The following is a 16,180-nucleotide window of genomic DNA, read 5'->3' as shown; positions in this document are numbered from 1 at the left end:
AAAAAAGGAAACAAAGTGAAAAAAAAAAAAAAAAGAAGAAGAAAGAAAAGAAAAATCAATCCTGATGTTTGTAGCCTCCCCCTCTTTTGTGGTGTGGTTATCCTACCTCGCACACGCTAAGCAAGTGCTCTACCACTGAACTACACCCTAACCCTGTAACGTGCTTTCCTATGGTTTAGGGGGAAAATGTTAAGCATGAATCTAAAATGAAGAGCGTTACTGATTTTACTAATCTTTCACTGAAATAAAGTACTGGCGGCACATGCTTCTAGTCCTAGCACTGGCAGGCTGAGAGCGGAGGTTAATAAAATCCAGCTCAGCCTAAGCAACTCTGCAAGAAGCTGTCTGAAATAAAAAATGGGTGTGTCTCCCAGCACTGGAGAGGCTTACGCCAGGATCACCGGGAGTTCAAGGCCAGCCTGGGCTAAACAGTGAGTTTAAGGTTAGCCTGAACTACATAGCGAGACCCTGTCTCCAGGAAGGAAAAAAAAAAAAGGTGTGCAGAGGTAGCTCAGCGCAAACACTTAGGGTACAAGCCCCAACAAGGAGGGGCGAAAGCGCAAAACGTTGGTGGGAAAAATCTATTACTATCGGGAAACGTAACTTAGCCACAAGCTATTTGCAACGAAGGTACCTTTGGCACAGCTAGGGGCCGCCTGCACACAGTACAAGCTTACGTTTCCCTTTAAGGAGCAGCGACGACGACGACGCAGAGAGAACAGTCGTTCCTAAACATCTAGTATCCTAGAACGCCGTAGTGCGGTAACTGGCGCGCGGGGGCGGAGGTGAAGGGCGGAGCGTCCTGTGGCAGTCACGTGACCCAGCCACGCCTTCTGATTGGAGAAACGTCCAAGGCTGGCGAGCGTTGGCAACCATTTTAGGAGGCAGGAACTCGTTTCTTTTCTTTTACCAATCGCTTTTCACAAGTCGAAGCCTCTTGATTTTATATGCTCCAATCAAAAACGGTTAGTAAAGCGGCGTTGGCAAAGGTACGTTTTCGTAGGCCGGTCTTTCCGTTGACTCTCTACTGCTCAACTTCCGGTAGAGGCCTGTTGGGGCAAGTCGTTTTTATATGTCACTTCTGTGCGACTGATTTTTTATTTCCGTCGTTGTAGGGGCCGGCCTAGAATTCGCTGCTGTCTTAAACCCTTTACGGGTAGTCTTCCCGCCGTTATGTCCGAGACGGACAGCGATGAAGATTCTTCTGGAGGCGGTCCATTTTCTTTAACTGGCTTCCTGTTCGGCAACATCAATGGAGCCGGGCAGCTGGAGGGGGAGAACGTCTTGGACGATGTGAGGAGAAGGCGTGGGGATAGGCCTGGGGGTGGTGTGGCTGAGGAGAGGAGATGGAGCGGCCACGCAGCCTTTTAGGAAAGAAGACGAGATATATCCCTTTCTGGGAAAGGACTCAGTTAACAGAACAGGATACCTTCTCACAGATTTGGGAGTAGTATGAAGTGAGAGGGCCTTAGTTCTGCCTGAGGAAAGGGAGAAAAGAGGAAAACGGTGGGCAAGCCTAGGAACATGGAGGTGGGCGCCAGCGCAGCTGACCTGTTTCGTAGCCCGAACAGTAGAAAATAGCGGCTGAGTTTAGGAAGTTGTTTTCAAACTACTGTTAGGAGAACCGTGGAGATTCTCCAAGGCTCCGCCGGGCCGAGCTGGCTGGAGAGCCAGAGTGCTCGACAGAAGCTGCAGTGGTCATTGGATCCCGGCCCCAGGCGGTTAAACCAGGGCAGCAAAACTGGGACCACTTCTGGTCTCATGCGCGGCCTAGGTTGCAGTCTGCCCAGTGTGTACACGCACATTCACCACACGGTTCCCTGTGCCCAGCTGACACTTTCATTTCGCTTCACTTTTCAAGGAATAAAGCTGCTGAACAGTGTTCCCCATCCCCTGCAATAAATGCACACAAAAGAGCTAATAAGAACACGACGAGCCCCCTGATCCAGATGAACTCATTTGCCTTTATTCAGACAACTGCTGGTCCCCCACCCCCTATTTTTTTGTCTTTTTGAGACAGCCTCCCAGTGCGCTTCAGGCGGGCCTTGAGCTCACTGTGTAGCCCAGGCTGGTCTCGAACTTGCAAAGATCCGCCCGCCTCAGTCTCCAGAGTGCTGGGGTTACAGGTGTGCACCACCATGCCGAGCTCCATTCATTTAGTCTCGGTGTTCTTTTAGAATCGTGAAATTGGGCATGGTCTAATCATTGAATTGGGTGAGAGATTTGTTGTACAGTTCTTGAATATGAACATTGTAGCACAGTGCAGTCATTTTTCAGATAAGTTTATAACTTTGTTGCAAAGCAGGGAAATAACCTTTTTGTGGGATGCTCAGTTGTCACTGGTGCTGTCCCTATTTCAGGAGTGTAAGAAGCATCTGGCAGGCCTGGGCGCTTTGGGGCTGGGCAGCCTGCTCACTGAACTCACTGCAAATGAAGAGTTGGCCGGGACTGATGGTGTCTTGGTGAACGATGAAGGTGAAGCCTGGCTCCTGGGAGTAAGGAGGGGAAGGAGGCTACTTAACACTATTTGGACTTTCAAATGAGAATTGAGGGAGTAAGAGTTATTTTTTTCTTGGGTTTTCCCACCCTTTATTTATAGGATGGATTAAGAGTACAGAAGATGCTGTGGACTACTCAGACATCAGTGAGGTAGCAGAAGATGAAAGCCGAAGGTATCAGCAGACAATGGGAAGCCTGCAGCCCCTTTGCCACCCAGGTGATTCTTTGGTGTCATAGATAGAGCTTTCCAGTGCATTTTCTTAGTGTATAGTTCTGTTTTGACTGTGGTTTCTATGTCTTTTCTACCATTGTTCTTGATTTCTCTGCCTTTTATCTGCTCTGAATGTCAGTTTAGTTCCAGGTGACTAACTACTGTCCTCTTTCTTTTCTTTTTTCTTTCTGGTTTGTGTGTGTGTGTGTGTGTGTGTGTGTGTGTGTAACTGGGGATTGAACTCAGGCCCTTGTGCTTGCCAGGGAAGTGCTTATTCTACTGAGCCATCTCCCCTGCCCTGTCCTCTTTCTTTTGGTTCTGCCTGAACATACTCAGGCTTTGCCAGGCATGGTGGTGTACACCTGTAATTCCAGGACTTGGGAGAGTGAGGCAGGAGGATTGTTGCCAGTTCAAGTCCAGCCTGAGCTACAAAGTGAGTTCAAGTCCAGCCTGAACTACATAGGGAGACTGTCTCAAAGAAAAAAAAAAGATTTTGAGAAGTAAGGAAATCATGGGGGGACATTGACTGACAGGTTTTCTTGAAAGGAATAAAAATATATACTGATAAATAACAGGAAACCGGGGTAGTACAACTTTGAAGCTTCTAAAAAGTATGCATTATTTAGGATTTGATACTATAGGTAATTGTAAGCCACCTAGAGTGATACTCTGTCTCAAAAAAAGAAAAATAATGCTTTGTACTAATTAAATTCATTTTCATACAAGGCGAAAGCAATTTTGTAATACAGTATTATGGTAAATGTTCTGTAAATGTTAATAGGCTTTCCTTCCTGTGTGATGCTTTAAAAGATTGCTCCTTGTTACTCTGAGGAGAATGTTAACTAAAAGTTAAGCAAAATACCTACTTGGAGACTGTTCTTTTTTTGTTTGTTTGTTTGTTTTTGAAGAACCAGGGATTGAACTCAGGCCCTTGTGCTTGCCAGGCAAGTGCTTATTCTACTGAGCTATCTCCCCAGCTTCTAGAGACTGTTCTTGTTTAGATATAAACTTAACAAGGCCTGAAGTATGGTGACACTTAGGGAAAATGATAGCTGGAGTCAAACTGAGAGTTGCTGATAAAGCATTAGTAATAGGACTTGGTGACGGAGACAGTATATTGGAATGAGTACAGATGTGATTAAACCAGACTTGAATGTGACTTTTTCATTTAAAGCTATATAAGTTGCTTAATTTCCATGTTTCAGGATAATTCCTATTTTGCAGCATTTTGGGGAGAGTTGTATACAAAATAGCCATGCCCAGGATATAAAGGGAGCTCAACAAATGGAATTTCTGTTAATTACTGCTGTTAATGAGTGATAGGAAAACATGTTGAGGGCTAAGAGATTGGTAGAGACAGGCTAGTCATAAACCAAGAAAGTGAGCCTGGGTGTGGTAAAGGAATTTTAAAAGAGGTGAAGGATGTCAGTGTTTTGTAGGGTACAGTTGAATATCTGACTGCAAAAGTTTTTTTTTTTTTTTTGTATTTTAGGACAGTGCCTACAGGATGTCACTATGTAGATCATGCTCGTAGTGATTCTCCTGTTTTCAGCCTCCCAAGCGCTAGGATTATAGGTGTGCGCCACCATGCCCAGTCTCATTCATTGTCTCAGTGGGCCCTAGGGGCAGGGCTGGCATGGCAAGTCGGGGATAGAACCCTGGCTGCTGCGCTCTGCCTAAGCAGGCACTTTAATTCACTGAGCTATTTGGCCGGCCTTCTGACTGCAAAGGTTCTTAATACAACAGAAGATGTGATGGAATTGTAGAGGGGGTAAGACAAGGCAAAATACATAGATTTGGGCTTAAAATTAGTGAGGGTTGTTCTCGGAAATAGGGAATATGTAGGAGAATAACAGTGTTTTAAGTGTAAAAAATGTTCTAGGACCAAGTATTAAGTGTTGCTAATGGTTAGAGTAGTAAGATGAAGAACAAACTGCAGAAGGTAACAGAAACACATCCAAGATTTGGGAGCTGAGAAGAAAATTTAGCCTTAGGGGGAACTGGCCAGGAGAACAATGTTTAATTCAATTATTGAACAAGATGAAATATTTTTAAAAAATAGATTATCATGGGGCTGGTGAGCTGGCTCAGTGGTCTAAAGCACCTACTTAGAACAAGCTTAGCAAAGCACAGGGACCACGATTCAATCCCCCAGCACCACATGCCAGCCAGCCCCGCCCTCTGGTGGGCTGAGCTGGCCACACACACACAAACACACACACACACACACATAAATAAATAAATAAATAAAATTAAAAACAAAATAGGTTATCAGAAGAAGGAGCAAAAGATTTCAAATAACTTTTGGAAGCTCTAGGAAGTTTTCTTATCCTGTATGAGACATGAACATTTATGTATACCATAATGTCATCTCTTTCTGAAGACAGAAGCTACATCTTTTTTGTATTCTTTTTTCTCTCTCTAGTACTAGGGATCAAATTCAGGGGTACTATGCCACTGAGTTATAACCACAGGCTTTTTTTTTTTTAAATATTGAGATATGCTCTTGCTAAATTACCCAGGTAGCACTCAAACTTGTGCTCTTCCTGCCTCAGCCTTGCTCAGTGCTACAATTGCAGACATGTACTACCATGCCATGCCTGTACGTTTTTTAAAAAGTCAGGGTCTCACTATATTCTCTAGGCTAGTCCAGAGCTCACTATGTAGCCCAGGCTGGTCTTGAACTCCTGCCACTCCTCTAGCCTCAGCCTTCCACTTGCTAGGTTGGATTACAGGTATGCACTACCAAGCCCAGTTCTTGTGTATTCTTAAGGGTCATGGACAGTACTTTTTGTGTAACTTTAAATTCTAGTGTGGTAAGACAGCTCAAAGCTATTGTTTAACATTCTGGATGTTGAGAGCACCTTATTGGTTTTATTAGATTATGATGAAGATGACTATGATGCTGATTGTGAGGACATTGATTGCAAGTTGATGCCTCCCCCACCTCCACCTCCAGGACCAATGAAGAAAGATAAAGACCAGGATGCTATTACTGGTGGTAAGCAGATACTATGTTTGTCTGAGAAATAAGGTTTCATTCATAAGTCCATGATTTTGACACATCAGTGGCTACTAAAAATAAAGCTGGTGCCAGAAAGGTGCTGCTTCTAGAAATTATTTAGTCTCAAATTTTAATGTCGTAAATGACTGTGTGTGTGTGTGTATGTGTGTGTGTGTGTGTGTGTGGTACCGGAGACTGTACTCAGGACCCTGCACTTACCAGGCAAGCACTTATTTTACTGAGCTATCTCCTTGGCCCCATGCAAATGATTTTTGTTTTGTTTTGTTTTGGTCTTTGAGACCCACTCTCGCTTTGTAGTTCAGGCTGGTCTTGAGTTCACTTTGTAGTTGAGGCTGGTCTCAGACTTGGAATGAGCCTCCTGCCTCAGCTTCCCAAGTGCTGGGATTACAGGTATGTGCCACCACACCCAGCTTTGCAAATGATTTTCAGTGAGTTTTACTTCTAAAACATTGGTAACAGCAGGCTGTGGTGCCACACATTAATAATCCCAGCACTCAGGCTGAAGCAAGAGTGTCTCTGCAAGTTGAAGGCCGGCCTGACTGCATAGTGAGTTCAAAGCAAGGTGAACTACATAATGAGACCCTGTCTCAAAAACAGAAAAAAACTGATAACAGTATTTTAGCATGTATTTAAGAGGCAGCAGTTTATTTTATTTTATTTTATGGAACCAGGGATTGAACTCAGGCCCTTGTGCTTGCCAGGGGAGCACTTATTCTACTGAGGCATCTCTCTGGCCTGAGGTAGCAGTTTAGATCAATGATTCCCAAATTGGCTGTTGATCAGAATTACCTCAAGTCTCTAAAATATAGAGATATCTCATTCTTATTCTTGGAGAGTCTGATACAGAAGATCTGGGGTAGAGCCCAGAAATTTAGAATTCCCTAAGAATTTCTGATACAACTAATCTGCATACTAGTATTGGGAAACTACTTTTTTTTTTTTTTGTCTTTTTGAGACAGGGTCTCACTATGCAGTTGTGGCTAACCTTGAGCTCACTTTGTAGCGCAGGCTGATCTTTTTCACTTTTTTTTTGGTGGAACTAGGGATTGAACTCAGGCCCTTGCGCTTGCCAGGGAAGCACTCATCCTACTGAGCCATCTCCCTGGCCCCAAAGAGCCTACAAAGAAATTACTTTTTTTTTTTTTTTGGTGGAACCAGGGATTGAACTCAGACCCTTGCTCTTGCCAGGGAAGCTTTTATTCTACTGAGCCATCTCCCTGGCCCCCCAGGCTGATCTTGAATTGGCAGTGATCCTCCTGCCTCAGCCTTCTCAGTGCTGGGATTACTGGCATATGCCACCATGCCCACCAAAACTACCCATTTAAAAAAAAACAACAACTCTACAAATGTGTATAAGTTGTGTAATGTCATCTACTATGTATTCAGAGATTTCAAAGGTTGGTAAGGCCTTTGAGCATCTTGCCAATTACCATCCTTGTAACATTAATAATCATATCATAGGCTTGGAGATAGGGGAAGAACAGTGTCTTTGGTCTGCTGTATTTTTTGTTTATTTTGTTTTTTGAAACAGTCTCCCTGTATAATTCAGATTTGCCTTGAACTCACAGTGATCCTCCTGTCCCTGCCTCCCCAGTGCTGGGTTTACAGGCGTGTGCCACCATGCCCAGCTTTTTGTCTCCTATAGTTTTAAAATTTGTGTTAATATAAATTTGAGCTATTTCTTTTTTTGATCTGCAAGCTAAGTACTGCTATTACCTTTAGGTGTATAGATTTTATTTTATGCTATACAATCTTGTTATGCTGTGGGCCTAAAACAAATTATCCAGTTTATGAGTCCTGGGACTGGACATGATAAGGGCCTTGGCAGAAATAATTACATAATACTGCTATTATTGGTCACAACATTGAGTACGATACCGGTTGCTTATGGAAAGTAGTAAATGTAGTAATAGTGTTTGTTTTCTTTCATCACAACCCTAGGGTACCCAGGTACAAGGTGAGTTTGGAATGGTGGGAAATAATGACCTGAAGGCGTTTTCCGGGTTGCATACTAGTAGTCTGGGTGCTTGGGACTCTATCCCCTGCCATTAAGCCATGCATACAGCTTGGAATGAGTGTTGGCTGAATATAAAGAATTATGTTCACAGTTACGTGCCAAAGGGGTTTCTCTTCCTTATTGCAGTGTCTGAAGATGGAGAAGGCATCATCTTGCCCTCCATCATTGCCCCTTCCTCTTTGGCCTCAGAGAAAGTGGACTTCAGTAGTTCTTCTGACTCAGAATCTGAGATGGGACCTCAGGAAGCAACTCAAACAGAATCTGAGGATGGAAAACTGACCTTACCTTTGGCTGGGATTATGCAGCATGATGCCACCAAGTTGTTGCCAAGTGTCACAGAACTTTTTCCAGAATTTCGACCTGGAAAGGTACTCTAGAGAATATCTACATTATAAACCACTGACCTCTCCCAAATATTAAGTTCCAGGGCCAGGGAGATGGCTCAGTGGAATAAGAGCCTGTCTGGCAAGTGCAGGGGCCTGAGTTCAGTCCCCCGTTCTGCTCCCCCCCCCAAAAAAAAAAAAGTTAAAAAAAATACTAAGTTCCGTCAAGGTGCTGGATGGATAAAATCTAAATCAACACATTTCTTTATTCAGTATCATATAGTCTATATAAGAACTCTTTTGGTATATTAGAATTTTTTTGAGACAGAGTCTTGCTGTATATTCCAGACTAACCTTCAACTCACTTATGTGACCTAGGTGGGCCTTAAACTCTTCTTTCTTTCTTTGTTTTTTTTTTCCGGAACCAGGGATTGAACTCAGGCCCTTGTGCTTGCCAGGGAAGTGCTTATTCCACTGAGCCATCTCCCCAGCCCCTCTTCTTTGTTTTTGAGACAAGGTCTCATGTAGTTCAGAGTGGCCTTGATCTCACTACTTAGCCTAGACTGGCCGTGGAACTTGCGGATATCCTCCTGTAACAACTTCCCAAGTGCTGAGACTATAAGCATTTGTCATCATGCCTGGCCCTGAGAAAAGGTTTTGCTAAATTGTTTAGTCTTGCAGTCCTCCAGTCTCAGACTTCGCTGGGGATTACAGGTATGCAGTACCAACCCAGTTTAAGGGTTACTTCTTTACTTCTGTGGTAGGTATCAGAAGTCTGAGTGTATATTCTTTGGTTCCCCCCATTGGGGTTGGTTTCTTTGTTCGTTCATTTTTTGTTTTTTGTTTTTTCGGGTTTTTGTTTTTGTTTTTTTTGTCTTTTTGAGACAGGATCTCACTCTGCAGTTCAGGCTGGCCTTAGAGCTCACCTTGTCAGTTTTAAACAACAATCCTCCTGCCTCAGAGTGTGTCATCATGCCCTGCCTTCTGCCTATTGTTGAATGAATCCTTCAAGAGAGTTTTAAAACCCAAATATTGCTATTTTCCTAGCTGATTCTGAATCTCGAATATAGTAATGTGTCCTGTGTTCCAGGTATTACGCTTCTTACGACTTTTTGGACCAGGGAAGAATGTCCCATCTGTTTGGCGCAGTGCTCGGAGAAAGAGGAAGAAAAAACACCGTGAGCTGATACAGGAAGAACAGGTCCAAGAAGCGGAGTGCTCACTAGAATCAGAAGACAACCAGAAGTCTTTATGGAATTATAACTATGCTCCTCCACCACCTCCAGAACAGTGTCTCTCAGATGATGAAGTAGGCACAATAGAGACCTGAGATTAAGGCGTATAAGGGAAGCAAATAAAGGTCTCCCTAGCTTGGGTCAAATTGGAAATACCCCTTGAGCAGGCAGAGTTCTGTGCTGATTGTCAATAAGTAATCACAAGTCAGTTCCAGTGGTTGTCCCTTCCCTGTTATAAGTACAGTAATTGACAGGGGGTAAAGGTATGAAATGAGAGTGGTGTGGAAAGCGATACACTGCTGAATTGAAAGACTTGGAAAGTAGGCAGATTTTGTGCTGTCATATATCTCCATTTTTTTTTACATTCTATCTCCAGACAAGGATTGTTCAAGAATTCTTACATGTTCCTCTTAACACTGGGTAATCTCAGTAGTCAGGAGGCTGAGGCAGGAGGATTGCTTGTAAGTTTGAGGGTAGACAGGGCTACAAAATGAGTTCAAGGCCAGCCTGAACTGCTTAGCAAAACCGTGTCTCAAAAAGAAAAAAATTCTCCTCTTCATGCCCAGGCCTGGTGGTGCACACCTGTAATCCCAGCATTTGGGAGGCTGAGGCAGGAGCATCACAGTGAGTTAGATGCCATTCTGGGCTACAAAGTGAATTCACAGGGGCCGGGGAGATGGCTCAGTGGAATAAGCGCTTCCCCGGCAAGTGCAAGGGCTTGAGTTCAATCCCTGGTTCCGCAAAAAAAAAGTGAATTCAAAGCTACCCTGAACTATGGAGTAAGACCATGTCTCAAAAAAAAAAAAAAAAAACCACCAAACTCAAAAAATATTTTCTTTTCCTAATAGCCTTAGGACATCAGATACAGAGAACCACCACCCTTTCTGCTTCTCTGCTTTGTCATAGATCACAATGATGGCTCCTGTAGAGTCCAAGTTTTCCCAGTCTACTGGAGATACAGATAAAGTGACAGATACCAAACCAAGAGTGGCTGAGTGGCGCTATGGGCCTGCCCGACTGTGGTATGATATGCTAGGTGTCCCTGAAGATGGCAGTGGGTTTGATTATGGCTTCAAACTGAGAAAGCCTGAACACGAACCTGTGATAAAATGCAGAATGATGGAGGTAAGCAACACTGGTATGTAAGAAAGGAATCAATGTGCCCAGGGCTCTACCACTTAATGGTTAACTTTTAGTTGGAGCCACACTCAGTAGGGTTTCTTTGGTAGGCTTAGCTGGTGGTTAAAACTTTTGTTTGGCCAGATGGGGTGGTGCATTCCTATAATCCCAGCACTGGGAGGCTGAGGCAGGAGGATTGTTGCAAGTTCGAGACCATCCTGGGCTATAAAGTGAGCTCAAGGCAATCCTGTCTCAGAAAGATAACAAGAACAATAAAAACTTGTTTGGCAATGGTGTATAACCTTGGTAAGTAGGCCGCATTTTAAGGGTTCTGTTTGTAAAACGAATGCTGTTCAGATTAGAAATGGGAGAAGAGACATATTTTTCTATTACCAGGTGATTTGCTCAAGTAAAATTAGCATGACTAGTCCCCCCTCACCCCCAACTGTTTTATTTTACTGGGAATTGAACCCCAGGGCTTTTGCACTGAGCTACATCTCCAGACCTTTTATTTATTTTTTCCAGATCTTTTATACCTTTTTTTTGAGATAGTCTCACTGTATTGCTAAATTGCTAAGGGTGGGCTTGAACTTGGTCAAGCACCACTTTTGTGTGTCTAATGTTCAATTTGGAGTGGAAACTTAGACCATTGATTAAGGATTTGTTGTTTGTTCCTTTTGTATCCTACTTCTACGGGAATGTAAGAAACTTGAGGAAAGCAGTGGCTCTGATCTTCTGGCCGATGAAAACTTCCTGATGGTGACACAGCTACATTGGGAAGATGATATCATTTGGGATGGAGAAGATGTGAAACACAAAGGGACAAAACCTCAACGTGCAAGCCTGGCAGGCTGGCTTCCTTCCAGTATGACTAGAAATGCCATGGCTTACAATGTTCAACAAGGTATCCATCTGGTTCAGCTGTGCCTAGCACATTTCCCTTCATCTCAACCATCCTAAGCCATCCTAAATTGCCTTGGCTGTGATCATTTTGCTGCTGAAGGATAGTAAAATGTTTTGATCTGAGTCTTGATTCTAATTCTTATGCTAGCCAAACCCTTGTTAAACATTGAGGCTGTTCAAGTTTTAACTATTACAAGCAATATTATAGTGAGCATTTTGTCTGCAATAGTTTCATTTTGTTTGTAGTTCTGGCTGGCTCTGAACTCACTAAGGTAACCCAAACTGGCCTCTACTTTATGACAATCCTTGTACCTTAGCCTCTCAAGTACTGGAATTATAGGTGTGGGCCCCCATGCCTGGCTACTAATGGTTTTTGAAAGAAATATATTACCTTTCAGTAGCTATATCAATAACTACTAACATTCCTTTGTTCTCTTTGCTAGAATCTTGATTGAAGGGGGCATAAATGTCTTGTCTATTACTACTTCTTTTTTTTTTTTTTTGGTTTCTCAGTATTTCTTTTGTGTGTGTGTGTGTGTGTGTGTGTGTATGTGCATGTCTTTTTGAGACGGAATCGCTATGTAGTTGTGGCTGGCCTTGAACTCACTTTGTAGCCCAGGCTGGTCTCAAACTCTCAGAGATCCTTCTGCCTCTGCCTCCTGAGTTACAGGTGTACACCATAATGCCTGGCTGTCTACTACTATTTCTCTCGCTTTTGACTACATTGTTTTTTATTTGACCAGGTTTTACAGCTACTCTTGATGATGACAAACCTTGGTACTCCATTTTTCCCATCGATAATGAGGATCTAGTGTATGGACGCTGGGAGAACAATATAATCTGGGATGCTCAGGCCATGCCTCGGCTGTTGGAACCTCCTGTGTTGACTCTTGATCCCAATGATGAGAACCTCATTTTGGGTACGTTGCTGCCAAGCCTGTGTTCTTTTCTATCCATTTTGCTTTATATTTTTGGTAGTACTGAGGATTAAACCTGGGCCCTTTAGCATTGTAGGGAACCACTCCTAAGCTACATCCCCAGCCTCAGCCCTTTCTATCCTTCTTTGATAGCTTGCTGCTAATGTCAAGGGATAGGAGGGTATCAGAAAGGTTAGAGAAGGACAAAATTAAAAACTAAGTTGTAGTTTGAGAGAGCAGAACTGTGGCTGTCAGTTTCTACTATTTTTGTACTGTTTAGCGAAAAACTCATGTAGCAATGTTGCAAAGTAGAACCTTTAAGATGTCAGGGTAAAAAAAAGATGTCAGGGTTGCAGTGGCTTATATGTACATCAACAGATGAATAGATAAAATATATCTGATGGAAGGAAGAATCAGTTTAAGTCCTTTGTAGGAAGGTAGATATGCCTCGATAATGTTAAGTGAAATAAATCAGACACAGAAGTTTAATGCCTGGTTTCTTGTATATAAAAAAACCCAAAATATAAATGAATTAATTATTTGGTGTTTTTGAGACAGGGTTTCAGGATATAGTTCAGCCTGGCTTTGAACTCACCATGTAGCTTAGGCTGGCCTCAAACTCATGGCAGTCCTTCTGCCTCAGCCTCTCAAGTGCTGTAATTACAGGAGTGCAGCACCATATCTGGGCCAAAGAATAAATAATTTAAGAACAAACTAAAAGATGGTAGGAAGCAGGGAGATAGACCTTTTGCAAATGGGAAGGGGATCTTGAGATGGAGGGAGAAGGGGGGAAAGAGGAATAAAGTGTGATATAAAAATGTGCCAATCAGAGGCCAGGGTGATGGCTCAGTGGAATAAGCGCTTTCCTGGCAAGCGCAAGGGCCTGAGTTCAAGCCCCAGTTCCCCCCCTAAAAAAAAAGTACCAATGTTCATTATATATTATGTATTCATTATGTATTGCAAATGTGTACTAATAGAAAAGATAATGTGAGGCATGTGGTCACTTGGGAGACTGAGGCAAAAATCTCACAGGTTTGTGGCTAGCCTGGGTGACTTAGTAAGACTGTCTCAAAACAAAAATGGTTGCAGGTGTAGCTCACTGGTAAAGTATCTGTGTGTTCAGTCCTCAGTGTTGGAAAAAATGTCAGGCATATAGTGAATTGTAGACTAGGAGTATCCAGGGTAGGATAAGAGAGGTAATTTACAATTGCAAAGCTGGCAATGGAAAATGTGATTTTTAGGGGTAGCACTTCCGAAATCATTTTTGTTCATCCTCAGAGATTCCTGATGAGAAAGAAGAGGCCACTTCTAATTCCCCCTCCAAGGAGAGTAAGAAAGAATCATCTCTGAAGAAGAGTCGAATTCTCTTAGGGAAAACAGGCGTCATCAAGGAGGAACCACAGCAGGTCTGTTTAAATGGGCTTAGTGTTTGGAAGAACAAAGAAAGGTAATAAAAAAGGGTAGTCTAAGGTTTATTTGATGATTTGTCTTTAGAACATGTCTCAGCCAGAAGTGAAAGATCCATGGAATCTCTCCAATGATGAGTATTACTACCCTAAGCAACAGGGTCTTCGAGGTACTTTCGGAGGGAATATTATTCAGGTACAAACAGCGTATTTTCTGTGGTGACAGGGAACCTACTCTTTTTGTTTTAAAGGGGAATATGGGTAAATCTTTCCTGGGCTAGAGTTAGTATTTAATTTTAGTTTTCTGTTTTTTTTTTCAGCATTCAATTCCTGCTGTAGAATTACGTCAGCCCTTCTTTCCTACCCACATGGGACCCATCAAACTCCGGCAGTTTCATCGGCCACCTCTGAAAAAGTACTCCTTTGGGGCACTATCTCAGCCAGGTCCTCACTCAGTTCAGCCTTTGCTAAAGCACATCAAAAAGAAGGCCAAGGTATAACTTAATCCTGGTTAGAAATAATGCAGTTATGGTTGTGGCAGAAGTTAGAGAAATATACTAGATATTAGATTATATTAGGGAGTTGTTGTTTGTAAGATGTAACAGAGTATTTTTTTTTTTTCTATTTCTCTGAGACAAAGTCTTACTATGTAGTTCAGGCTGCCTTTGAAATCACTTATGTAGCCCTCAAACTCTTGGCTGTCCTTTTGCCTCAGCCTCCCAAGTGCTGGAATTACGGATATGCACTACCATGCCTACCATAATTTTAATTTGGTTGGTAGAAGAGTGTCTTTATACTTATGAGATGCATATGAAGGTATATGAATAGTATAATGATGACAACAGTTTTCAAAAATGCTGCAACAGGGCCTGGGAGATAGCTCAGTAGAATAACTGCTTGCCTGGCAAGTGCAAGGTCCTGAGTTCAAACTCCAGTACCAGGGGAAAAAAAAAATGCTGCAGCAGAATCCATAAAAATATTTATAAATAAATAAGGGAAAGTATGAATATTTATACCTAGGTAGTAGGATAATGGGTGTTCATAACACCTTTTTTTGATTTCTAAAATTTTTCTTTGTTTGCAATCTGAATTGGTATATATATGTAACACATCTTCGCATCTTTTTACTTTCCCTTTAACTCCCCTTGCTCCATAATATTATTCTTTCAAATTTACTAATATGTTTGGATGCTTTTACAATGAAACTGAAAAATGGTTTGTGGTGCATTTTTCTCAAATCTAGTGATTCAATGTGTATAATTATTGTCATGAGTTGTACTTTTTTTTTTTCTGGACAGATGAGAGAACAAGAGAGACAAGCTTCAGGTGGCGGAGAGATGTTTTTTATGCGCACACCTCAAGACCTCACAGGCAAAGATGGAGATCTCATTCTCGCAGAATACAGTGAGGAAAATGGACCCTTGATGATGCAAGTTGGCATGGCAACCAAGATAAAAAACTATTATAAACGGGTAAGTCTCTGCTGAAAAAACTCTTGTTTTTAATATAGGTGTGGTTAGCTATCTTAGTGTTAACCTGTGAACATATATTTTGTTTTTTATATTATAAATTTTGGAGGAAGAAAGTAATATCTTTGTAGGTAATGTCAGTAAATGCCATACTCATGAAAGATTATGTATAGGCTTTTTGATTATATTTCACAATAGTAATTGAATTTGCTTTGTTTCTCATAGAAACCTGGAAAAGATCCTGGAGCCCCAGATTGTAAATATGGAGAAACCGTTTACTGCCATACATCTCCTTTCCTGGGCTCTCTCCATCCTGGACAGTTACTGCAGGTACATAATTTTTTTCCTCCTTTCTAAGAAAATTGATAGATTAGCTCATCTGAAAGAGCCAATTTTGATTGATTGAGATAAATTCATATGTCAATTTTGGGTAAATCAGTATAATTCAAAAAAATTTTAAAATATTTTTCTTAAAACTGGGCCTTTGGGCAACCTATTTAGGGGATACCTCTCCACCCCTTCATTGCTTAGGAACTATTCCTATTCCCCGTTCCTTTCTCCAGTAAATTTTCCTACTGTTAAAAATAAAACAAAAAACAGGCTCCACCAGGCATGGTGGCATATGTCTGTAATCCCAGGACTTCAGAGACTGAGGCAGGAGGATCACTGTGAGTTTTATGCCAACTTAGGCTACAGAAGTGAGCTGAAGGCCAGCCTGAATTGCATACTGAGACCCTGTCTCAAGAAGACAAAAAAAAAAACCCACCCTGAACTGTATAGCAGTACCCTGCCTCAAAAACACAAAAACAAAATGAACGCCAAAAACAAAAGAAAAAACTGGCCCCCTTTGTGTTGTTCTTAGGCTACCTATAAAATAGTTTCTTGAAAATAAACCCTGGCAATGCCAGTCATATCTGGGTGGTATAGGGAAGTAAACCCAAGATTAGTAATGTAATATGCATGGTTAAATCCTATGTGTGGGCCGGGGAGATGGCTCAATAGGATAAGCGCTTGACTGGCAAACGCAAGGATCTGAGTTCAATCCCCGGTTCCGCC

General features: G+C 42.2%; 1 protein-coding gene across 1 annotated transcript in view; it reads left to right on the top strand.

The window, feature by feature from the left end:
• Positions 1 to 16,180, top strand: part of Taf1 (TATA-box binding protein associated factor 1) — a gene marked incomplete at its 3' end in the record, with an annotated part of 98,346 nt that overhangs the window by 592 nt on the left and 81,574 nt on the right. The window contains exons 2-16 of the mRNA XM_023707121.1: positions 882 to 965; positions 1,116 to 1,293; positions 2,361 to 2,475; positions 2,600 to 2,716; positions 5,592 to 5,711; positions 7,879 to 8,120; positions 9,166 to 9,384; positions 10,217 to 10,435; positions 11,126 to 11,333; positions 12,076 to 12,252; positions 13,528 to 13,655; positions 13,744 to 13,851; positions 13,976 to 14,149; positions 14,954 to 15,127; positions 15,350 to 15,454. Of these exons, the coding sequence (XP_023562889.1) occupies positions 882 to 965; positions 1,116 to 1,293; positions 2,361 to 2,475; positions 2,600 to 2,716; positions 5,592 to 5,711; positions 7,879 to 8,120; positions 9,166 to 9,384; positions 10,217 to 10,435; positions 11,126 to 11,333; positions 12,076 to 12,252; positions 13,528 to 13,655; positions 13,744 to 13,851; positions 13,976 to 14,149; positions 14,954 to 15,127; positions 15,350 to 15,454 (2,368 nt within the window). The remainder of the gene's footprint in view (positions 1 to 881; positions 966 to 1,115; positions 1,294 to 2,360; positions 2,476 to 2,599; positions 2,717 to 5,591; positions 5,712 to 7,878; positions 8,121 to 9,165; positions 9,385 to 10,216; positions 10,436 to 11,125; positions 11,334 to 12,075; positions 12,253 to 13,527; positions 13,656 to 13,743; positions 13,852 to 13,975; positions 14,150 to 14,953; positions 15,128 to 15,349; positions 15,455 to 16,180) is intronic.

Source organism: Octodon degus, unplaced genomic scaffold (genome assembly GCF_000260255.1).
Source record: "Octodon degus isolate 3935 unplaced genomic scaffold, OctDeg1.0 scaffold00280, whole genome shotgun sequence".
NCBI classification, from domain to species: domain Eukaryota; kingdom Metazoa; phylum Chordata; class Mammalia; order Rodentia; family Octodontidae; genus Octodon; species Octodon degus.
The sequence above is the reverse complement of the archived record's forward strand: the minus strand, read 5'-3'. Positions and strand labels throughout refer to the sequence as shown.